At 42.5% G+C, this 18152-nt stretch overlaps 1 protein-coding gene across 1 annotated transcript; it reads right to left on the bottom strand.

Moving 5' to 3' along the window:
- Positions 1–105: 105 nt before the first annotated feature.
- On the bottom strand, positions 106–16530 carry NOTUM (notum, palmitoleoyl-protein carboxylesterase). Its single transcript, XM_051995336.1, has 11 exons — positions 14417–16530; positions 12268–12320; positions 11993–12088; positions 11271–11331; positions 11030–11088; positions 10362–10464; positions 8838–9029; positions 8236–8336; positions 5842–5989; positions 3755–3802; positions 106–3633 (listed from the first exon to the last, which is right to left on the bottom strand). Exons 1-11 carry the CDS (start codon positions 14797–14799, stop codon positions 3324–3326), a joined length of 1554 nt encoding a protein of 517 aa, XP_051851296.1. The 5' UTR covers positions 14800–16530; the 3' UTR covers positions 106–3323.
- Positions 16531–18152: the final 1622 nt, after the last annotated feature.

Below are 18152 nucleotides of genomic sequence, written 5' to 3'. Positions count from 1 at the left end.
CTTAGGCTTTCCAAAGTAGACTTTAGGCTTCTCTTTGCTATCATCTCTTAATAAGAAAACCAGTGGGAAACAAAACTGCACTTTCAAATAAACAAGGCAGTAGGATGAGGTTCTTTGGTTTTTTATTATTTAAAAAAAATATGTTACAAAACAATATCATTCATCTTATATTCTTGCTTAATTCCTTTTTAAAAAATTATAGTAATAAAAAAGTCACTTTATAAAATAATACAAAAGGGCATGAGGGCTGGAAGATGAGGACTAAGGGATTGATTTAGGGCTTCTGGTGGAATTGAGGAATCCAGTGCTTTAGGCTCTGCCCCATGGATCAAAGGTTCTGGGAAGAAAATATAGAAAAGGATAACAGGGGAAACCATGCTGGTGTCAGAGGCAGAGCCAGGTGGGGGTTCAATGAGGGTCTTGCTTCATTTGATGAGCAGTCAGTCTCTGGACAGATTGCATTGGAAGCAATGGGAGGAAGAGTTAAGACCAGACACCTCAGCCAGGGAAGGAAGTAGGAAGAGTGAGTGGAAATGATGGGAATATTATACAGAAGATAACTACTCCCTCCTAGAATTTTTGATCAAGAAAAAGATGAAAGGCAAGTAGGGACTGAAATGCATCCTAGATTTTTGAAAAACAGTAATAAGGACTCAGAGAAAAGACTGTGTAGGATCCCATGGACTAAAATTCTATGGGGGATATCTGCCTAGGGGAATGAAATACTCTCAAGAATTTCTTGGTGATTGAAGTCACTAAGGGAAACAATTTCAATGAATAAAAATAGATGACCAAAGACAACAATGTGGATATATTGTGAACCAGCCAAATGAAATTTCAAAGAGATATAGAAAGATGGAAAAAAAAGGGAAAGGGATAGAGAATGAATATAAGAACAAGACACTATCCCATAAATATAGTGTTAGCAAGTGCTAAGGCTCAGAATAGGCTGAGGATAGCTAGGAAAGCTAAAGATAAAAAAAAGCAAATGGTATTTTTAAAAAAATCTATTCAGACAAAAGAAGATTAAATAGGACCTAGGACTGATTCTTGAGGGGTGTGTATATGACTGACATATACAAAAATAACTGATAACATAAAATAGGGGTCTCTAATTCTAGTTTTCTTTTATATTCTCTGACAAAGAAGATGAACTCTGAATTGATAATAACAGAGAAAGGGAAACAGCAGGGAGTTGATATTGAAGAAGAAGAAGGGAAGAGTAAAAGAATAACTAGATGTCCTTAATCAGTTACCACGGCCAAAATGGACTCCATGGATCCTGAAAGGGGTTCCAGTGATGGAAGAACCATCTGTCAATGGTATTTGAAAGACTTTAAAAAATGGGAAATATATCATAAGACTAACGAAGGGCAATCATTAGCCCAATTAAAAAGGGTTGGAAAAATTGTCTACAAGCCAGCAAGTGTGACTTCATTTCTTGGGAAAACTCTAGAATGAATCTTAAAGAGAACAACTGTAGAGACCTGGAACTCTGGAGAAGTATACTTGAAACAAGGTGTTAACTCAATGGAATTGATGAGATAATGGTTCTCTAGTATACATATACTTAGTACTTGGCATGGTGATATAATGATTCTCTAGTTCACACATACTCAGTGTACTGTAATGATGTAATAGGGTATTTAAAGTGGAGACAAAGTCAGACTCAGGGGGAGACTGGTTGAGACTGGATCAGACTGTGACAGACATAGACTATAAGAGACAATATAAGACTTTGGACTCTATTCTTGTCCATTCTTGTGGTGTCTATCTTGCTAAGACTAAGGCCCTTTTGGAAGACCTCCAGAAAGCTAGCCTGAACATTACAAACAATCAGTGAATATCTAGAAAAAGGGATATCAATCATAAAGAGCCAGCATGGCTTCATTAAGAACAGGTCATACCAAACAAATGTTATTTCCTTTTTTTTTTTGACATGATTACTGAAAGAGCAAATTAGAATGCTATGGATACCATTTACTAGATTTTAGTCAAGCATTTGATGAAATATCCACATTTTTCTCATGGAAAAATTGGAGAGATGTGGGATAGGTAACAATATAATTAAGTGGATGCAAAATTGAGTGGCAAAACTCAAAATAGTAGTCATTCATAATTCAATGATAAAACTTTGCAGGAAGCATCTAGGAAAACCCCCCAGGGAACTGAGTTTGGCCTTGTCCAATTGAACATTTTTATCAATGAGTAGGACAAAGTCATAGTAATCAAATTTTTAAGTGACACAGCAGGAATTTAATGACAACACTGTCATTTACGACAGGCAGGATCCAAAAAGATAGGCTAGACAGAAACCAGTTGTTGAAAACCAATAAGATTAAGTCAAACTAAATTGAAGTAAGATTAAATGTAAAGACTCACCTTTCCATTAAAGAAGTCAATTTTCCAAGGATAGGATGGAGGAAAGGGCATAGTTTTACAATGCTATGTTGGGAAAAGATCTGGAGATTCTGCTTGACTGCCAGTTCAAGATGAGTCAAAAGTAGGAGATGGTAGATAATAAAGTTAATATAATACTAGTCTACATTAAGAGGAAAAAGATATAAGAAGGGGACTGGGCCTGTATATTCTACCCTTGTTGGATCCTCTCTGGAATATTGTGTTCAATACTGGATGACACATTTTAGGATGGACTGGATAATGTCCAGGGAAGGGTACACAGGATGATAAGAAGCCTAGAGTCCATACCATGAGAGCAGTTGAAGAAGTTAGGAATGTTTAGCCTGTAGAAGAGAAGATTTGGAGTAGGGTTAGGGAAGGAGAACACATGATAGTTCCAAGTATTTGAAGGACTGTCATGGAAGACAGATTAGACTTTCTCTGCTTGACTTTCAGAGGGCAGAAACAGAAGCAATGGGTAAAAGTTAAAATCAGACAAATTATTAGGAAATATTAGGCTATTAGGAAAACAATTTCCTAACAAAGCTATCTAAAATTGAAATGGGACGCTTCAGAAGGGAATGGGCTCTCTTCCTATCCTCATTGGAGGTCTTAGAGTAAACTGAATAATCCACATTGAGCAGGTTATAATGAAGATTTTTTTTTGACTGTCCATTGAGAGCTCTTCCTTAAACATTCTGTGATTCCAAGGCCCAGTGGAGGACAAAGAGGTGGTTTAATGCTCCGTTGGCCCCAATGGGAAACATGTGTCTAGATCTAAGAGGCAATAGGCACAGAGTAAGAATGTGAGCCTGGTGGTGTGAGGTGAGGTGGAAAAAGGGAGGGAGGCAAAGAGTTTGGGGCAGGGGGGAGATCACCCTCTCCTGTGCTGGCCATGAATCATTTCCACATACTGATTTCATTTAGGTCCCACTGCTAAGCATCCCCAGGAGCTTGCCTGGCTCTAACCCTTGTTGCTGAGCCATTTTTTGTACATCAAAGCCCATGTGCATGAGGAACTGGATTATGTTCATCTCTTGTCCTGTAAATTGGTCTCGGATGGTGGGACAAGAGGGGTTACAATGGGGCCAGGGGCAATTGTCAATTAGGTGAACTGGACAGCCCTTCAAGGGGGGTGCTTTGCCATTTTTGTTGCTCTCATGAAGACTTCGGTCCCAGCAATGAAGTGCTCGAGGCAATGAAGTGCCCTTCACCTGAATATCTGTCCAGTGGCTGCAAAGATTGAAGCATACAGATGAATGAGCAAGGGGGTGGCAGAAAGATGGGTGAAGAGAAAAAGCAGAGGGAAGCTCGTAGGGAGAACTGAATTGAATTATTGTCCTGAGATACTTACTTTCGGATGATGATCTCATGGGATAGGCAGGCAGGGGCAAAACTAGCCCTATATGGGGGAAGGGAGACATAATCAGTGATTATCAGTCACCACTGGGGCCAACTTCAACCTCTTTCTTACTACAATGTACTCAGATGCATTCTATCTTCCAAATTCTTTGGCCAGTCTCTCATGCTCTTCTACCAGTTCTTTGCCCCCTATGTGTAGAATCACAGATTTAAGGCTGGAGGGTATTTTGGAAATAACCTAGTCCAATGCTCTCATTTTACAAATAAAGAAATAGAAAGAACAATTTCATACAGCTAATAGTTGACAGATCTAAAATTTGAACTTGAGTATTCTCATTCCAAATTCATTGTCCTTTATGTACACCATATCAACACTAACTTCATTTTTCTGTTGTTTTTTTTTTTTTAACTTGTTTTTTTCTGCTTATAAATATACATAAAAAAAAACACATTTTCTTATGAGTCATGTTGGGAGAGAAAAATTAGAACACGAGAAAATTAAAACAGAAAATAAAGATCTTTTCCACAAAGATGTTTCTTTCTAGTTAGAGGCTGCTAGGTGGTATAGTGGTTAGACTACTGAGCCTAGAGTCAAGAGGAGTGAAGTTCAAAGCTAGTCTCAGACATTTAGTGATTGTGTGATTCTCTGTCTGCCTCACAGTTACCTCAATTATAAATTAGGAATAATAATAGAATTACTACCTATGGATTTGTTGAGAATCAAATGAGATAATATTTGTAAAAATTTTAGTGCAATGGGGCAACTAGGTGAATAGAGCACCAACCCTGAAGTCAGAAGGATTTGAGTTCAAATCAGTCTAGTGACCCTGGGCAAACCACTTAACCCAGATAGTCTCCAAAAAAAGTGTTTAGCACAATGCCTGGTACATAGTAGGCACTTAATAAATTCTTATTTTCTTCCATTCATATGAATCTGCTCACTGACCTCCACTTATGAATGTTTTTTTTCCCTTATATCAATGCTTTTGCACATGCTATTTTCCACAATAGGAATATTCTTTTTTCCCTAATACATCACTCCATCACCTTCAAATTTCTGTTCAAAATCTATTTTCTCCTGGAGATCTCATCTGAATTATCCTATTGGAAACCTCATTCCTTTACTCAGGTCCTTGCTCAGCCTTTCTATAGGCATTCAGTAAATACTACTATTTTCATATTTTCTCATTCAATTTGCTTTTAAAGAGTTTTCATATTATCTAATAAATTATAGGCTACTTGAGGACAAGAATCAGTTTGTTTTTGTCTGTTTTTCCAACAGGTAGCACAAGGCTTTCTATACAACAGCTACTTAATAAATCTTTGTTGAACTTGCTAAATTGAACCAGGGGCATGTGATAGGGAATTATAATCATAATAAAATTAACATTTACATAGTGTTTACTATGTACCAGGAACTACTCTTAATCTTCACAACAATCCTGGGTTCAAATATGGCCTCAGACATTGTATGACATTAGGCAAATCACTTAACTCCATTTGCCTCAGGTTCCTCATCTGTAAAATGAATTGGTGAAGAAATAGCCAACCACTCCAAGAAAATCCCAAATGGGATTATGAAGAGTCAACTATGATTGAAAATGACTGAACAATGTAACCATTTCATTTGATCTTCACAATTACCCTGTTGCTATTAAAATCCTCATTTTAGAACTGAGGAAACTGAGGCAAACAGAGTAAGTGCTTTACCCAGGCTCATACAGCTAAGAAACATATGTGACTGGATTTAACTTCAGGTCTCTCTGGCTCCAGGGCCAGTACTGTATTCTGAATGATTCTAAGATATTTTTCTAACCAGGGAACTCAGAGCAGGGGTTTTCATACAAGGAGCACTAGAAGTAGTGGCTAATAACTGGCTCTCACCTGCCACCATATTCTGTCTCAATTTAGGAAAATATTTAATCTCCTTGAAGGGTCTTGCTTTCTCTACTTAACCACTTAGGAATTCAACGGTAGATGATCTGGGCATGGTATCTAGGAGATTGGGATAAACTACCCCCATGTTTTTTGACCTTGTCCTTCACCTTGTGCCCCCACCTACATGTTGAAGATACTCACGACACATCCTTTAGAGTATTCCGAAGCTCCCGGCCAAGGTTCTGGATATAAAGCCATTGCCCTTCCTGCACAGGCTGCCCCGTCAGATGTACATTATCCACAGTCAATTGGGCCTCATCAAACAGCCATTGTACTACAAACACAGGACCTAGGACAAGGCAAAGGCATATATTGTCTCAGAGTATAGTCTTTCCACACCTACATCCCCACCTGCTTTTCCTTAGAGACAACTCCAAGTATTCCCCCCCTAATACCCTACTAGTTTTCTCCTACCTTCCTTTAGGGATGGGAAGTATTTATTGTCCTCTGCCTACAACTAAAATTATTCCCACCTTTGGGTCCATGCTCTTGCTCCACACCCTTCTCTTGGAAGATCTTTCCAATTTCTTTCTGAAAGCATCTTTTCCTTGCTTTACAATTTGACTGTGAGGACCTATCTTCTTGGAAAGTTTACCCCATTTTGATGGATCTTTTATCCTGCATCCCAGCCTCATCCCACCCTCCTGCCTTATATACAGAAACCCAATTTCCCCTTATTTTGGGTTTTAGAACCCTAGAACCACAGAATGTCTGAACTAGAAGGGATCTAATGCAATCCCTTCATTTGACAGATGAGGAAATAGAGGCAAAGAAAAAGGAAAATGATTATCCCAGGTCACACAGCTAGTTAAGTGGTACAACTGAGACTAAAAAATAAGACTTAGGTTCAGGGCTCTATATTCACGAGTCCTTTCCATTCTAACACAATGCCTCTCTTATACACTCTAATATTAGTGCTGAAAGGAAATTTAGAGAACGAGTGACAATTCTGGAATGAGGGGTGGGAGGGTAGGAAGAGGGAGGAGTTGGAATTACTTCCTGTTGGAAGTACTAATGGAATTACTCCTGTTGGAGCCCATAGTTAAATTTTCAATGTGAGGATCCACACTTTGGAAATAGGCAACTACTACAAATCAGAGACTATGTTGTTGTAAAGTCATTATTTGAGCTGAGTCCAAATGCATTAAAAGGCTCAAGGAATAAAGTTATCAACAGGATGAAGGCTAATAATAACTGATATTTATATAGTACTTTAAGGTTTGCAAAGTGTTTCACATCTCTTATCTCATTTGAGCCTCACATTACCCCTTACTTGAACTCCTATTCCCTCCAATTCTAAACATCCTCAGTGGTAGTCCCTCAGTGACAATTCCTTCTAAACAACTTCAGTGATTGCTTAGCTCAGAGTTGACTACCCCAGAAATCAGTTTATTTCATTTGGGTGCTAGAAATTTCTTGGTTCTTTTTAAGTATATACTAACTCCTTTGAGGCATATTGGTCTCCTTAATCAAATAGTTCACACCCTATCTCAAATATTTCCTGGCTGTGCAATCCTACGCAATTGATAAATTTTCTGAACTCTAATTTCCTTATGTAAGAAATAGGGACACTAAAGCCTATAGTACTTCTCTTTCTTCAAAGTGAGCTCCAAATCATAATATATACAAAAGTGCTTTACAAACTTTAAAGTACTAATTAATTGTCTGTTATTGTTAATGATGAAAGTAACAATAATTAACTTTTCTAAGGCTATAAATTGAAAGAGAAGGTACAGATTTGTATTGGATTCCTCATTTGAAGCTTCCTACAGCAATCAAAACAACTTCAGTGATTGCTTAGCTCAGAGTTGACTACCCCAGAAATCAGTTTATTTCATTTGGGTGCTAGAAATTTCTTGGTTCTTTTTAAGTATACACTAACTCCTTTGAGGCATATTGGTCTCCTTAATCAAATAGTTCACACCCTATCTCAAATAGGGATGAATAATGAGTGTAAGGGCAGCTAGGTGGTACAATGGATAGGGCACTAGTCCTGGAGTCAGGAGGAACTAAGTTGAAATCAGCCTCAGATACTTACTATCTGTGTGACACCTCAACCCCCCCCCCCCCCCCCCCACTTCCCAACATACACACAAAATCAGGAATTCTACTTTTGGCATTTACTTGCTGTGTGATCAAGGATAAGTCACTTAATCTCTTAGATAACTCTCCAAGTTGTAGGTGAATTGCCTAGCTATTCACTGGAGAGAGTTTTCACTCTAAACGTCCCTTTATACCAACTATATTACAGGTCCAGATTAAAACAAAACAAAACCCACACACCAAAGAAACCAAACCAAAGCTAGACTATTAACTCCCTGAGCATAGGGGCCACGGCTTTTTCTTCCTCTGTATCCCTTAAACAATGCACAGAGTACTGATTCTGTGCTGACTATGAGCTCCTTCCCACATTCCCAGAGTTTGATTTCTCAACTGTTTACTTGTATTCCGAATTTTCAGGGAGAATAAGTGGGGGCTTTGAGATCTTTTGCCATCATGCCTCCTCCTAAGCCCCAAGCTTCCACCCCCACTCACAGCGCAGGGTAGGGTAGATTTTGTATCCGAAGAAGCAGTTCCACTCCTCGCCTTCCTTGAACTGTAGCCGGCAGCGTTCGGGGACGACCCCGTTCCAGTACCTGGAAGGCCAGGAACTTTGGAATCAGGCCAGCTCTTGAGAACCTCTTCCAATCCCTCAACTGTGGGATGGGGGAAGAAGGATCCCATATAGGGTGACAGCTAGATAATTTTCCCTCTAATCAACTCTGCCCACCATTCTATGGGTACTCACCTCCCATCACTGGGGCCATGGTCCTAATCCAACACTATCCCAAATCCAAAGAACTCAACTATTGGAATTTGTACTTGATTCGGTCTTTGTTACTGCTAAGAGTTTCCTTCTAGGCACTCATCCCTGACTTAGACTGGAAACACAAAGCATTTCCAAATCCAAGCCCTGGATTGGGGTGTCATTCTTCAAGCCCCAGCTGTATTCTGGGCAGGATGGGTCTTCTATTTTGGGAAGAAGGGCTCAAAGGGCAGTAATGTCTGATGCTAAAAAAGGGGAGGGGTATGGGCATCTGCAGCAGGATGTCAATAACTTGGGAGGGGTAGTAAAGGAGGGCAGAGAAGGCTGTCACCTGATCCCTCGGCGAATGGCTTCAGTGGGTGCACAGGTAATCGTGTCAATGCAATCTGTTCGTCGGTACTGCCTATTGTCCAGGAACCATCCAGAGTCAGCCAGACCCCGAACCTGGATGGCTGAATAGCCCAACTCCTCTAACTGCTCTGCAACACGGTCCACATTCAGAAGAACACCAGTGCCTCCAGCACTGCAAGTGAGGGAGAAGACACAGGGTTGGCAGATCCAGCTAAACAAGTAAGCCAAGGCCATTTCTAGAAAGATCACTTAGTCTTGGGGTCATTGCATATTTTGATGTCATTTATTTTAAGAGAGTCATTGGAAAAGTCTCTGAATTTGGCAATAATGGTACTCAAATTGAATCCTGAATGGGTTTGCTACTCACTGCCATGTGAATTTGAACAATTACTTCACCTCACTGGCTGTGTCCTCTCTATAAAATGATAGCACTGGACAAATGTCTCCAAGAAGATGTATGGAAAGACACCACCACTCCACTTCTTGGCAGAAGTAGGAGAGCCATAGTTGTGGTACGTTGCATATAGATTCAGACTTTTAAAATGTATTGAAATGTACATGTAAAAACATGTAATTTTTTTTTTTTTAGTTATTATTTTCCCTTAAAAATGAGGATTGGGGAAGAGGGATCATGGGAGAAATTCTGGTAATGTGAAAAAATCAGTTAGTCAACAAGCATTCATTTATTGTCTACTACATACCAGATACTGTGCTAAGCAATGAGAATACAAATACAAATACAAAACAAAACAAAAAACCCCAAACCCAAACCAAACCCTAACAAATATATCAACAAAATTTATTTTTAGAATTTTTATATGATCCTGTTCAAGTGTAAATCCAGTGATTTTTAATGATCTCTTTCTTTCTCTTCATTCATCCCATCCCATACTTTCTCAGAACATAGTCATATCTAATTGTGTTTTTTTCCTCAGAAGTAAGGCCTAGTGGGATAGAAGGATCACCATCTTGGGAATGGGGAGACCTGTGTCCTATTCTTAGCTCTCTATCCCTTCTTCTGGGCCCACTTTCTCATTTGCAAAATCAGGGAGTTGAATTAGATGATCTCTAAAGTCCAGAGAAAATCTTCATGTTGTACTTGTAGGTCAAGTACTTGGAGCAAGCCCTTACCATTTTCAAAGATATGCATATCCTTAAAACCAATTGGGATTAGTAACTGATGGGCTTAGCTAGAATAGTTAGTTAGTTGGTCCAAATAACTCAAAACAAAAGCTTTTACTGGGATGGCATTAAAAGTATAGTAGTAACAGGTATAATAGGTAAAATAAGATAACTCTAACATGTGCTTTTAAAAAAATGAATTCCTATGAAACAAATTATTTGAGCATTGACCAGTCCTTCCCTTTGTTTTCTATCCTGCCCTGCCCCCAGTTTAATGTAATCCTTGGGATGGTTAGCAGCTCCTGGCAATCATTTCCCCTACATTCTACATATTCTATTCTTTCCCCGCTCTTAGCCTCATGTTCCTCCTCCTGGTACTCACCTGCTTCCAGCAAGTAGCAGTACCTTGGCACTGGTCAACCCTTTGCCCAGGAGTTCTCGAACCACTTCCTGGATAATAAGGGCTCCCATGAAAGCATACTCATCTGTAAATCAAAGGAAGTGTCTCTGCTGGAGAGAAGCATTATTGCTTATAAGCAGTAATGGTCCTTCCAATGCCATCTCTCTACTCCAGCCCTATGAAGAGTTAGGCTTCATTCATTAAAACGGCTATCCCTCACTTGGAAAATTGGGCTCTTTGGGAATTTTAAGTTTGGGTGAACAAAGCCAAATTGAGTGCCCACATTTTTTTTTTTTTGATGAGGCAATTAGGGTTAAGTGACTTGCCCAGGATCACACAGATAGGAGGAGGTATTAAGGGTCTGAGACCAAATTTGAGCTCAGTTCCTCCTGACTTCAGGGCTGGTGCTCTATCCATTGTGCCATCTAGCTATCCCAAGTGCCCACATTTTGAAGACAAAACTATGTCTACCATGCCCCACAAAAGTCAGGACTACTTGCCTAAATGAAGAAGATAGTACTAAGGACAAAGACCCAGGAGGAGATTTAAAAGATTTTAAGACTAGGGGAATCATGACTAGGTTAGAATAACTATGGATCCCTATGGCCGTGAAAGAAAAGAGAGAGAAGGGACAGAAGAAGAGAACTCACTGGTTTCAGACTTTGAGGAAGCTCCACTCCAGACATCACTAGAGCAATAGGGGATAAAGCTGCAAAAGAAAATGTTTATAAGACTGGCAAGAAGTAGCATTTCTGTATTCCAAATTGACACCTCCCTCAGGAAACTTAAGCTCTGCTTTTCTGTTGGATATGCCTCTAAAATTTCTCCATGTTGTGATTTTACCCCATCTCCCATAAGGAATAATCCTTATCCCCCATACTTATCCCTTACACCATGTTGGCATTCCACCAGTGTGGATTCTCTTCTGGTTGAGATGAGAGAATGCCAGTGCCTAGAGTGGAGCAGAGAAAAACAGGGAGACTTTTAGTCAGGCTTGAAATTTTTGATAGAAGATGTGCAGATATATTGGCACTATAGGGAGATGTCAAATTAGGCTCTAGGGATAGTGGAATATTAGAACAGTTGCTACCTCTAGCCTAAGACAAACATTAACTATATAAAAAGACACTTTGTGTTTTTATCCTTATCAAAGGATATTTGGTAACCTTGTAAGTTTAGAAAAAACAGGAGATTAGGAGTGATGAAGAAAAGCTATATAAACAGAGGATGCTTCTGAGGACCTGAGAAGTCTTTTTAGACAGAATAGTTTAAAAAGTTAATAATGAGAATTTCTCATTTCTTTAGTCCAAAGATCTCAAAATGTAAGGTGATTCCCTTTTATAGCTGCAAAAATTGAGGAACTGACAGAGTCATAAAAAATTAGTAATAGAGCTGAAAGCTGCCAATTCTCTTACTTTCCTAAACACAACTCCTGAGAAAAATCATGGAGTTAGGGCTAGGCAGTGGGAAGTTACCTAGTTCCTACCTTTTTTCAGGGAAAGGGGTCTAGAGTCCAAAGGAAGATTGGGAGCTATTAAAGAGAGGCCACATAGAAGGAGAGTGAAGGAAAAGATAGCCATGCAAAGTGAAAGTGTGTATGTATGATTGCTGACCTGTGCGAGTTCTGGGCCAGTCTTTGGAGCTCATAAGGCGCCTCATGGTGTCATAGCGAGAATCACAGTTCTCCCGGTTGAAGCAATACCAGCCGCCTGCCAGGTTAGATCCATATTTAGTGGTTTGCCAGCCTTTTAGCCCTCCTTCAAAAGGATTTTCCCTCACTATCATTCTTTACCCTTTTTGAGTTCCCCAGTTTTTAGCCTTTTCCTCTTCCTTTTGCTATCCTCTTCTTCCCACCCTCATCACCCCCACTCTTCACCTCAAGACCTACCTTCCAAAAAGAGCAACCAGCGCCGGCTGCCCTTAGACTCCTTGAGGTAGTAGCTGTAAAAGAAATAGGATTAGTAGGTCAACTAGATCTCCCCTGGCTCTATCACCAGATAAGAAAGGGTTATTCCACCTGTCACCAAGTCAGGGCAGCCCTGTGCCACATGGGGGCGCAAGAGACTAGGTAAACCTGTAGCAAGTTGAAGGTTAAAAACTTTTAAGAAGGATAAGTTTTGGAAAGGAAAGAAACAGGTCTCCTGGGGCTAGTTTTAGGAAGAAGTTAGGGCAGGTTCAGATTCCTTATACCAGGGAAGGGCAGAGCCAGGTCAAAGGAAGAGTTGTTAAGGGAAGACAAAAGGGTGTTCCTGTTCTAAAGGAACCCGGTAGAGGCAATCCAAAACTTTTGTTCCCAGGCCAGCTCTGAAAAAAAAATGTTTGTGACCTTGGGCAATTAATTTGACCTCTAAAATCCCATTTCCTTAGCTATAAAATAAAATAGATAATAACCCACTCTTCATGCCCTACACTTGTGATGGAAACTTGAGAATATTCTACAAAGCTGTGTTCTACATTGGAACATTGTTGCTAGGGGAAGGAAGCAAGGGGTACCTTCTACATTGATCTCCAGTTAATCCTAGAATGAGAACTAAAGGAGGAAAAAGAGGAGTGGTCTGCATATTCCAGCCAGTCAGAGGTGTAGTTAGGAAGGACAAACATGGTCCTAAGAGAAGAAAAGTAGGGGAAGATAGGATGGAAAAGAATGACTGAGAGTTAAGAGTAGGAAAAAGAATTTAGGGGAGGGAATCCTGGTTCAGTTTTGCTCACAGACTTATCACCACCCTCTCCGCTGTGTCCCACGATGTAGTCATTTGTTTGTCCAGTCTTTTCTCTTCCCTTCCCCCCCCCACCTCATTAGTTAGAGTTCTCTGCCAGAGCAGAGTGTTTCCTATTCCTCCTACTCCTTACCTCCAGTCCCCAAATCTGTGCACTTCATGGATATTCAATTCATGGGGTTGAAAGACATTTGGTAAACAGCTGTTGATGATGACTGTCACTAATTTGCTGCATAATCTTCACCAAGTTACCTTTGAGCCTCATTTTCTGACTCTCAAAATATAGAAAGGTCCTACTTCCCCTCCGTTCTCTTCAAGGTACTACTTAATGGAATCTTTTCTTCACTCCCCACCTTCCATCCCCCACCCCAAACACACAGTCATGTTCTTTCACCTAGAGGAAGAAATAATATCCCCAATGTTGGTTATTTAGTTTCAGAAGGTGGAATACTGGACTCCAACAAACCCAAGGGCTTACACTGTGCTGGGCCCTGAAGATACGGATATTTAGGTCCCCCCCCCTTTTTTTTTCTTTTTCTTTTTTAAAAAATATTCATTAGCCAAGTCAGGTAGATTAATGAAGCAGTCTTCAGATAAGGAAGTACCTCTGTCACTGACTTTCTTCTCTACATTCTCTTACTTTCTTCAGATGGAAAGGAACCTGAATTTATTCTTAAGATATCTTGGCATCCTTTCGAAGCAACTAACTTTCTTGCAGGGAAACTGAGTGGATTACTTTCGTATTGGAGGAGACAAAGGATAATGGGTAGACTCAGGACTTTTGAGCTAGACTGGATTCAAAGTCTTCAAAGTTTAGGGTCTTTCCCTAAGTATCATAAACTGGGAAAATCTGAAGGATGCTTTTCTACTTAGAGTCTACTCCAGGAAAAGGAATGGACTTAGGACCAGAGGGGAAAGGGCTCTAGCTCACTTTCTTCCCCCTCTTTCTTGGGGGAAAAAACTCCAGGGTCTCTAAAAAAAGAGCTGACTAAAGTCTTCTGCTACTACTACATAGATGGGGGGGGGAGGCAGGAGTGGGGAAAGGAGGATGTATGCGGGAGGGGGGGAGTGGGGGCAGAGACTGGTGTGGGATGGGCTGAGATCCTGCTTCTGTTCTCTTGTAGTTTCCTTAGGAGAGAGAAGGTTGAAACTGCGTCCACCTGCTGCTGAAAGGAGTGGAGTTGGAAGAGGGCTGCAAACTAGGGAGAGGTGAATGTGCAACCACTGGAGATCCGAAGGACCTGCAGAGATCGGGATCGTGGGACTAGGGTTTGGAGGAAGGGGAGAAGATGAGAGGATTCAGGCTCTGAAGTCACTTACCCGGCGGGGCTACCGTCATTACAAGTCACCGAGGTGTTGAGCAGGAGATGAAGCCGCAAGTCCTCATCCAGCTTTTGCGCGGAACAGGGATACAGAGACTGTGCCAGACTCTTGATCTGAGACATAAAACTGTCCATGTTGCCTTCCACGGCTGTGAAGTCCAGCGGGAAGCTCTCCACTGGCTGCCCTGCCACCTCGCCCAGCTCCCGGCCAGGAAGCGCCTGGGGTTGGGTCTGGGGCTGAGACGGAGGCGGCTGTTGCTGCTGCTGCTGTTGCTGCTGCTGCTGCTGACCACGCCGTCTCCAGGTTTTCCTTCCCTCGCTGCCGGGGCCCCAGTGCAATAAGCCCAGGAGGAGCAGTACTCGCACCGCTCTTTGGCCCATGCCAGCGCTGGTCCTGTCTTTCGGGGCCACCTGCAGAAGAAGCGGATCAGCGGGTGAGCCCCCGCGGACTCTGAAATCTGAACCCGGGCGCCGCAAGGTCTGTGGATACCCGGCTGTAGTTCTACTGTCCTGGACTGGGCTCTGGGCTCCAGCCAGATCCTTACTCTTTCGAAGAGATTATCCTTCCCAAGGTGTCCAGATCCACTCCGCTCCACCGTGTCACCGGTGGGCTCTGGGCTCTGGGCTCTACGCTAGCCGCTAGGCGTCGAAGCGATCTCCTTGGCCCCCGCGGCTCGGTCCTCTTACCCCAAGCTGTGCAGGCACTGGGTAGCCTCTACTTGGACTGGGCTGGATTGGTCTGGGCTGGGCTAGGCTGTCCTAGGCAGATGCTTACTCTCTCCCCGCACCCTACTCCCCGCGTCCTGCTCCCAGCTCCGCGTCTAGAGGAGGGCAGTTCTGGGTCTGGGCGCTTTGGCTCGGTCCCGCTCCAATGAGCGGCAGGGGCAGAGCCTGGGCGTAGTTTGCGGGGCCCGCGGCTGTCCCGGTGCCCACGCGTTAGATGTGCAGCCACCGCCTCCCGGGCCTTCACGGAGCTCAGGGGCGGGGGTGTGGGGGGTGTGTGTCTGGGGTGGGGGTGGCGGGGGAGGCGGTGATCTAGCTTTTTTCTAGGCGGAGGCATCCTCTTTTCTTCCTAAACCGCAAACATGACAGAGGGGGCCTGGATTACCCCGCCGTGACCGCCGGAGGCGCTCCCGGCCCCGGCTTGGTGTGGGGCAGCACGGCTGTGGCTCCCAGCGCTGCCACAGCGGCTCCCATTAAGGGAAAGCCAGCCAGGCGCCTTTCCCCTATCCCGCCCCTTCCTCCCCCTACAGAGGGCTGAGGGAAAAGTAAGGAGGGGATTGTTCTTACGGGAAGGGGGGAAGTCACCTGCGGGAGAAAAAAATAACTCTCTTCCCCGCTCTCCCCAGAACTCCTAAGAGCTGGCGGTAAAAAAACAAAAATCAAAAAACAAAAACAAAAACAAAAAAAAAAAAACCCAACAACAACAACAACAACAACAAAAAACAAAAACAAAAAACATCTCCCAGGGCGGGGACAAAGCTTGGAGACTGGAGTTCGCTGGTTCTCTATCCCCTATCCATTCCTTTCACCTCAAGTTTGGAGAACGGTCCCTGAAAGATTAAGGGAGGGCACAGCTGGAGAGCGCACCTGGAGCAATAGGACAATGACATCCCTGGAATCCTCTAAACTCCTCCGGCCCCCTCCCCACTTCTGCCAGCCTACCCAACCTCAGCGCGAGCAGCACCTGGGGCCGCTGGCATTTTCAGAGCGCTAGCAACATCTGGAGGGAAGGGGGCGTTTCGTTGCTTTAATTCGCGGGTCTTTTAGCCTTGAAGATTCCTCTGACAACCAAGCTCCCCAGGGTTGCGTACCCTCGTCCCCGCCCCCATTTGCCTATCTGGATTCGGGAATCGGGAATCAGCTCCTGAGAAAGTTTCCCGACATCCCCACCCTTCCACCCTAGACATAATAGGAGTTTCTAGCTCCTGACTCACTGGAGCCCCGAGCTCACCGCTGGCTGTGCCCTGCACGGAGTTGCCCTGCTGATGGGGCTCCTAGGCCACTGGCTTTCTCCTCCTACCTCGCTCCCCTTCCCGGCTCCGCTCTCCCCTCTGGCGCTGGCGGACAGCCGCCGGGGACTTTTATCTAGCTAGGGCCCCCGGATCAAAGCGACGGCTGCCCTGGGCTTCTCCGAGTCTTGGGTGTGTGTGGCGGGGTAGGAGTGGGGGTGGGGGATAGTAATAGTCATCTGAGCCAGGGTAAAGGGTGGAGGGGGAAAGAATGGACAGGTGTAGTTGGGAGCAAAGGTGCTGGAACAATAAGGGGAGCATTGGTAGGGAGGAAAGACTGGTAGGGAGGAAAGACATCACATAGGAACAGAAACCTCTTAATCCCGATGTGAGCAAGCTAGGATCAGCCTGAACTAAATCTTGGCACAAGGTTTTTTTGGGGGACTGTGTTGGAAACCCCTAACCACAATGACATAGAGAACTGCTATTTGGTACTACTCAGTGCCCTTTGGATGATTTTTTATCCTCTCTTAATTGACTGTGAGGAATCTTCCGCCTCAGTCCCTGTCCTCAGAATTCAATGCTATGGGATCAAAAAATGTATATTCGGGAAGGAACCTTAGAGGCCGTGTTCAACCATCTCATTTTACAGATTAGGAAAATTGAGATGCAGAAAGGTTGAGTGGTTTGTCCAAAGCCCCTTCTCCTTAGTAAATAGCAGATCTAAAATTAGAATTCAGATCCTCTGACCCCAGATCTTGTGCCCTTTCCACAAGGTCACACAAAATAATGTGCAGCAAAGCTGGGCTTTCATCTGACCTCTGACTCTGAGACAACGCAGTGAAAGGAACACTGGGCTGAAATCCAGGAGCCCTGTAACCAATTCTTTGTGACCTGAGGCTCTTATCTTCTTCTAAAAGTAAAATGGAAGCTTTGAACAGATGAACCTTAAGGGGCCCACTTCTATCCTTCCAGCTTTTAACAGTTATCAACTCATTGCATACATAGCATGTTAGGGGATGGAGCAGACTGAGTACTAGGCCTAGAATCAGGAAGAGGAGTTCAAATCCAGGCTTCAGACACTAGCTGTGTGACTTGGTCAATCATTTAATCCTGTTTGCCTCTGTTTCCTCATCCATAAAATGAGCTGGAAAAGGAAATAGCAAATCACTCCAGTATCTTTGACAAGAAAACCCCAAATGAGGTCATAAGGAGTCAGACACTGACTAAAATAAATACATAAGAGAAGTTGTCAGTAGGGGAGACACTATTATTTTCTTTCTAATTCTCCTGACACTGAAACAACTAATCCTAGGAATTAGCCACATTAAGTGTTTTATAGTTTAGGTAGTCAGTTCTACACATTTTTGGTACTTTTTATTTTGATATCACTTATATTTCACAAAATATTCCTTTCTCCTACTCCATCCAAAATGCCATCTCATAACAAAAAATTTAAAAAAAAAAAGAAAAGAAAAGAAAAAAAAGGAGGAAAGCATTTTAGCAAAAGTAAACTCTGGGGAGTAGGGGAAGCATTTTAGTATTAACTAAGTCTAAGCATGTATGTACCTTTATTCTACACCTATAATCTTTCACCTTTTATCAAATGAGATAATATGCAATCTTAAATTTTTAATCTTTAAAATTGCAAAAAATCTTAAAGCATTATATACATGCTATTATTATTATTAATTATCTTTAAGGAAATGAGATGCATTTTCATATTCATAAGTCTGATATTATAATTACACATTCATTTTCCATTTTCATTTTGATAGGTCT

The sequence above is a fragment of the Antechinus flavipes genome, chromosome 4 (genome assembly GCF_016432865.1).
Source record: "Antechinus flavipes isolate AdamAnt ecotype Samford, QLD, Australia chromosome 4, AdamAnt_v2, whole genome shotgun sequence".
Lineage (NCBI taxonomy): Eukaryota > Metazoa > Chordata > Mammalia > Dasyuromorphia > Dasyuridae > Antechinus > Antechinus flavipes.
This window is presented reverse-complemented; position numbering and strand designations above follow the sequence as displayed.

What these genes read in the sequence shown, in the direction of transcription:
- NOTUM (XM_051995336.1), bottom strand. Translation starts at nt 14,799, where the DNA reads ATGGGCCAAAGAGCGGTGCGAGTACTGCTCCTCCTGGGCTTATTGCAC. An exon ending in CTGGTTGCTCTTTTTGGAAG is followed by an intron (nt 12,089 to 12,267) that starts GTAGGTCTTGAG and finishes CTAACCTGGCAG; the next exon opens with GCGGCTGGTATTGCTTCAAC. An exon ending in AATACTCTAAAGGATGTGTC is followed by an intron (nt 3,803 to 5,841) that starts GTGAGTATCTTC and finishes TCCCCCATATAG; the next exon opens with GGCTAGTTTTGCCCCTGCCT.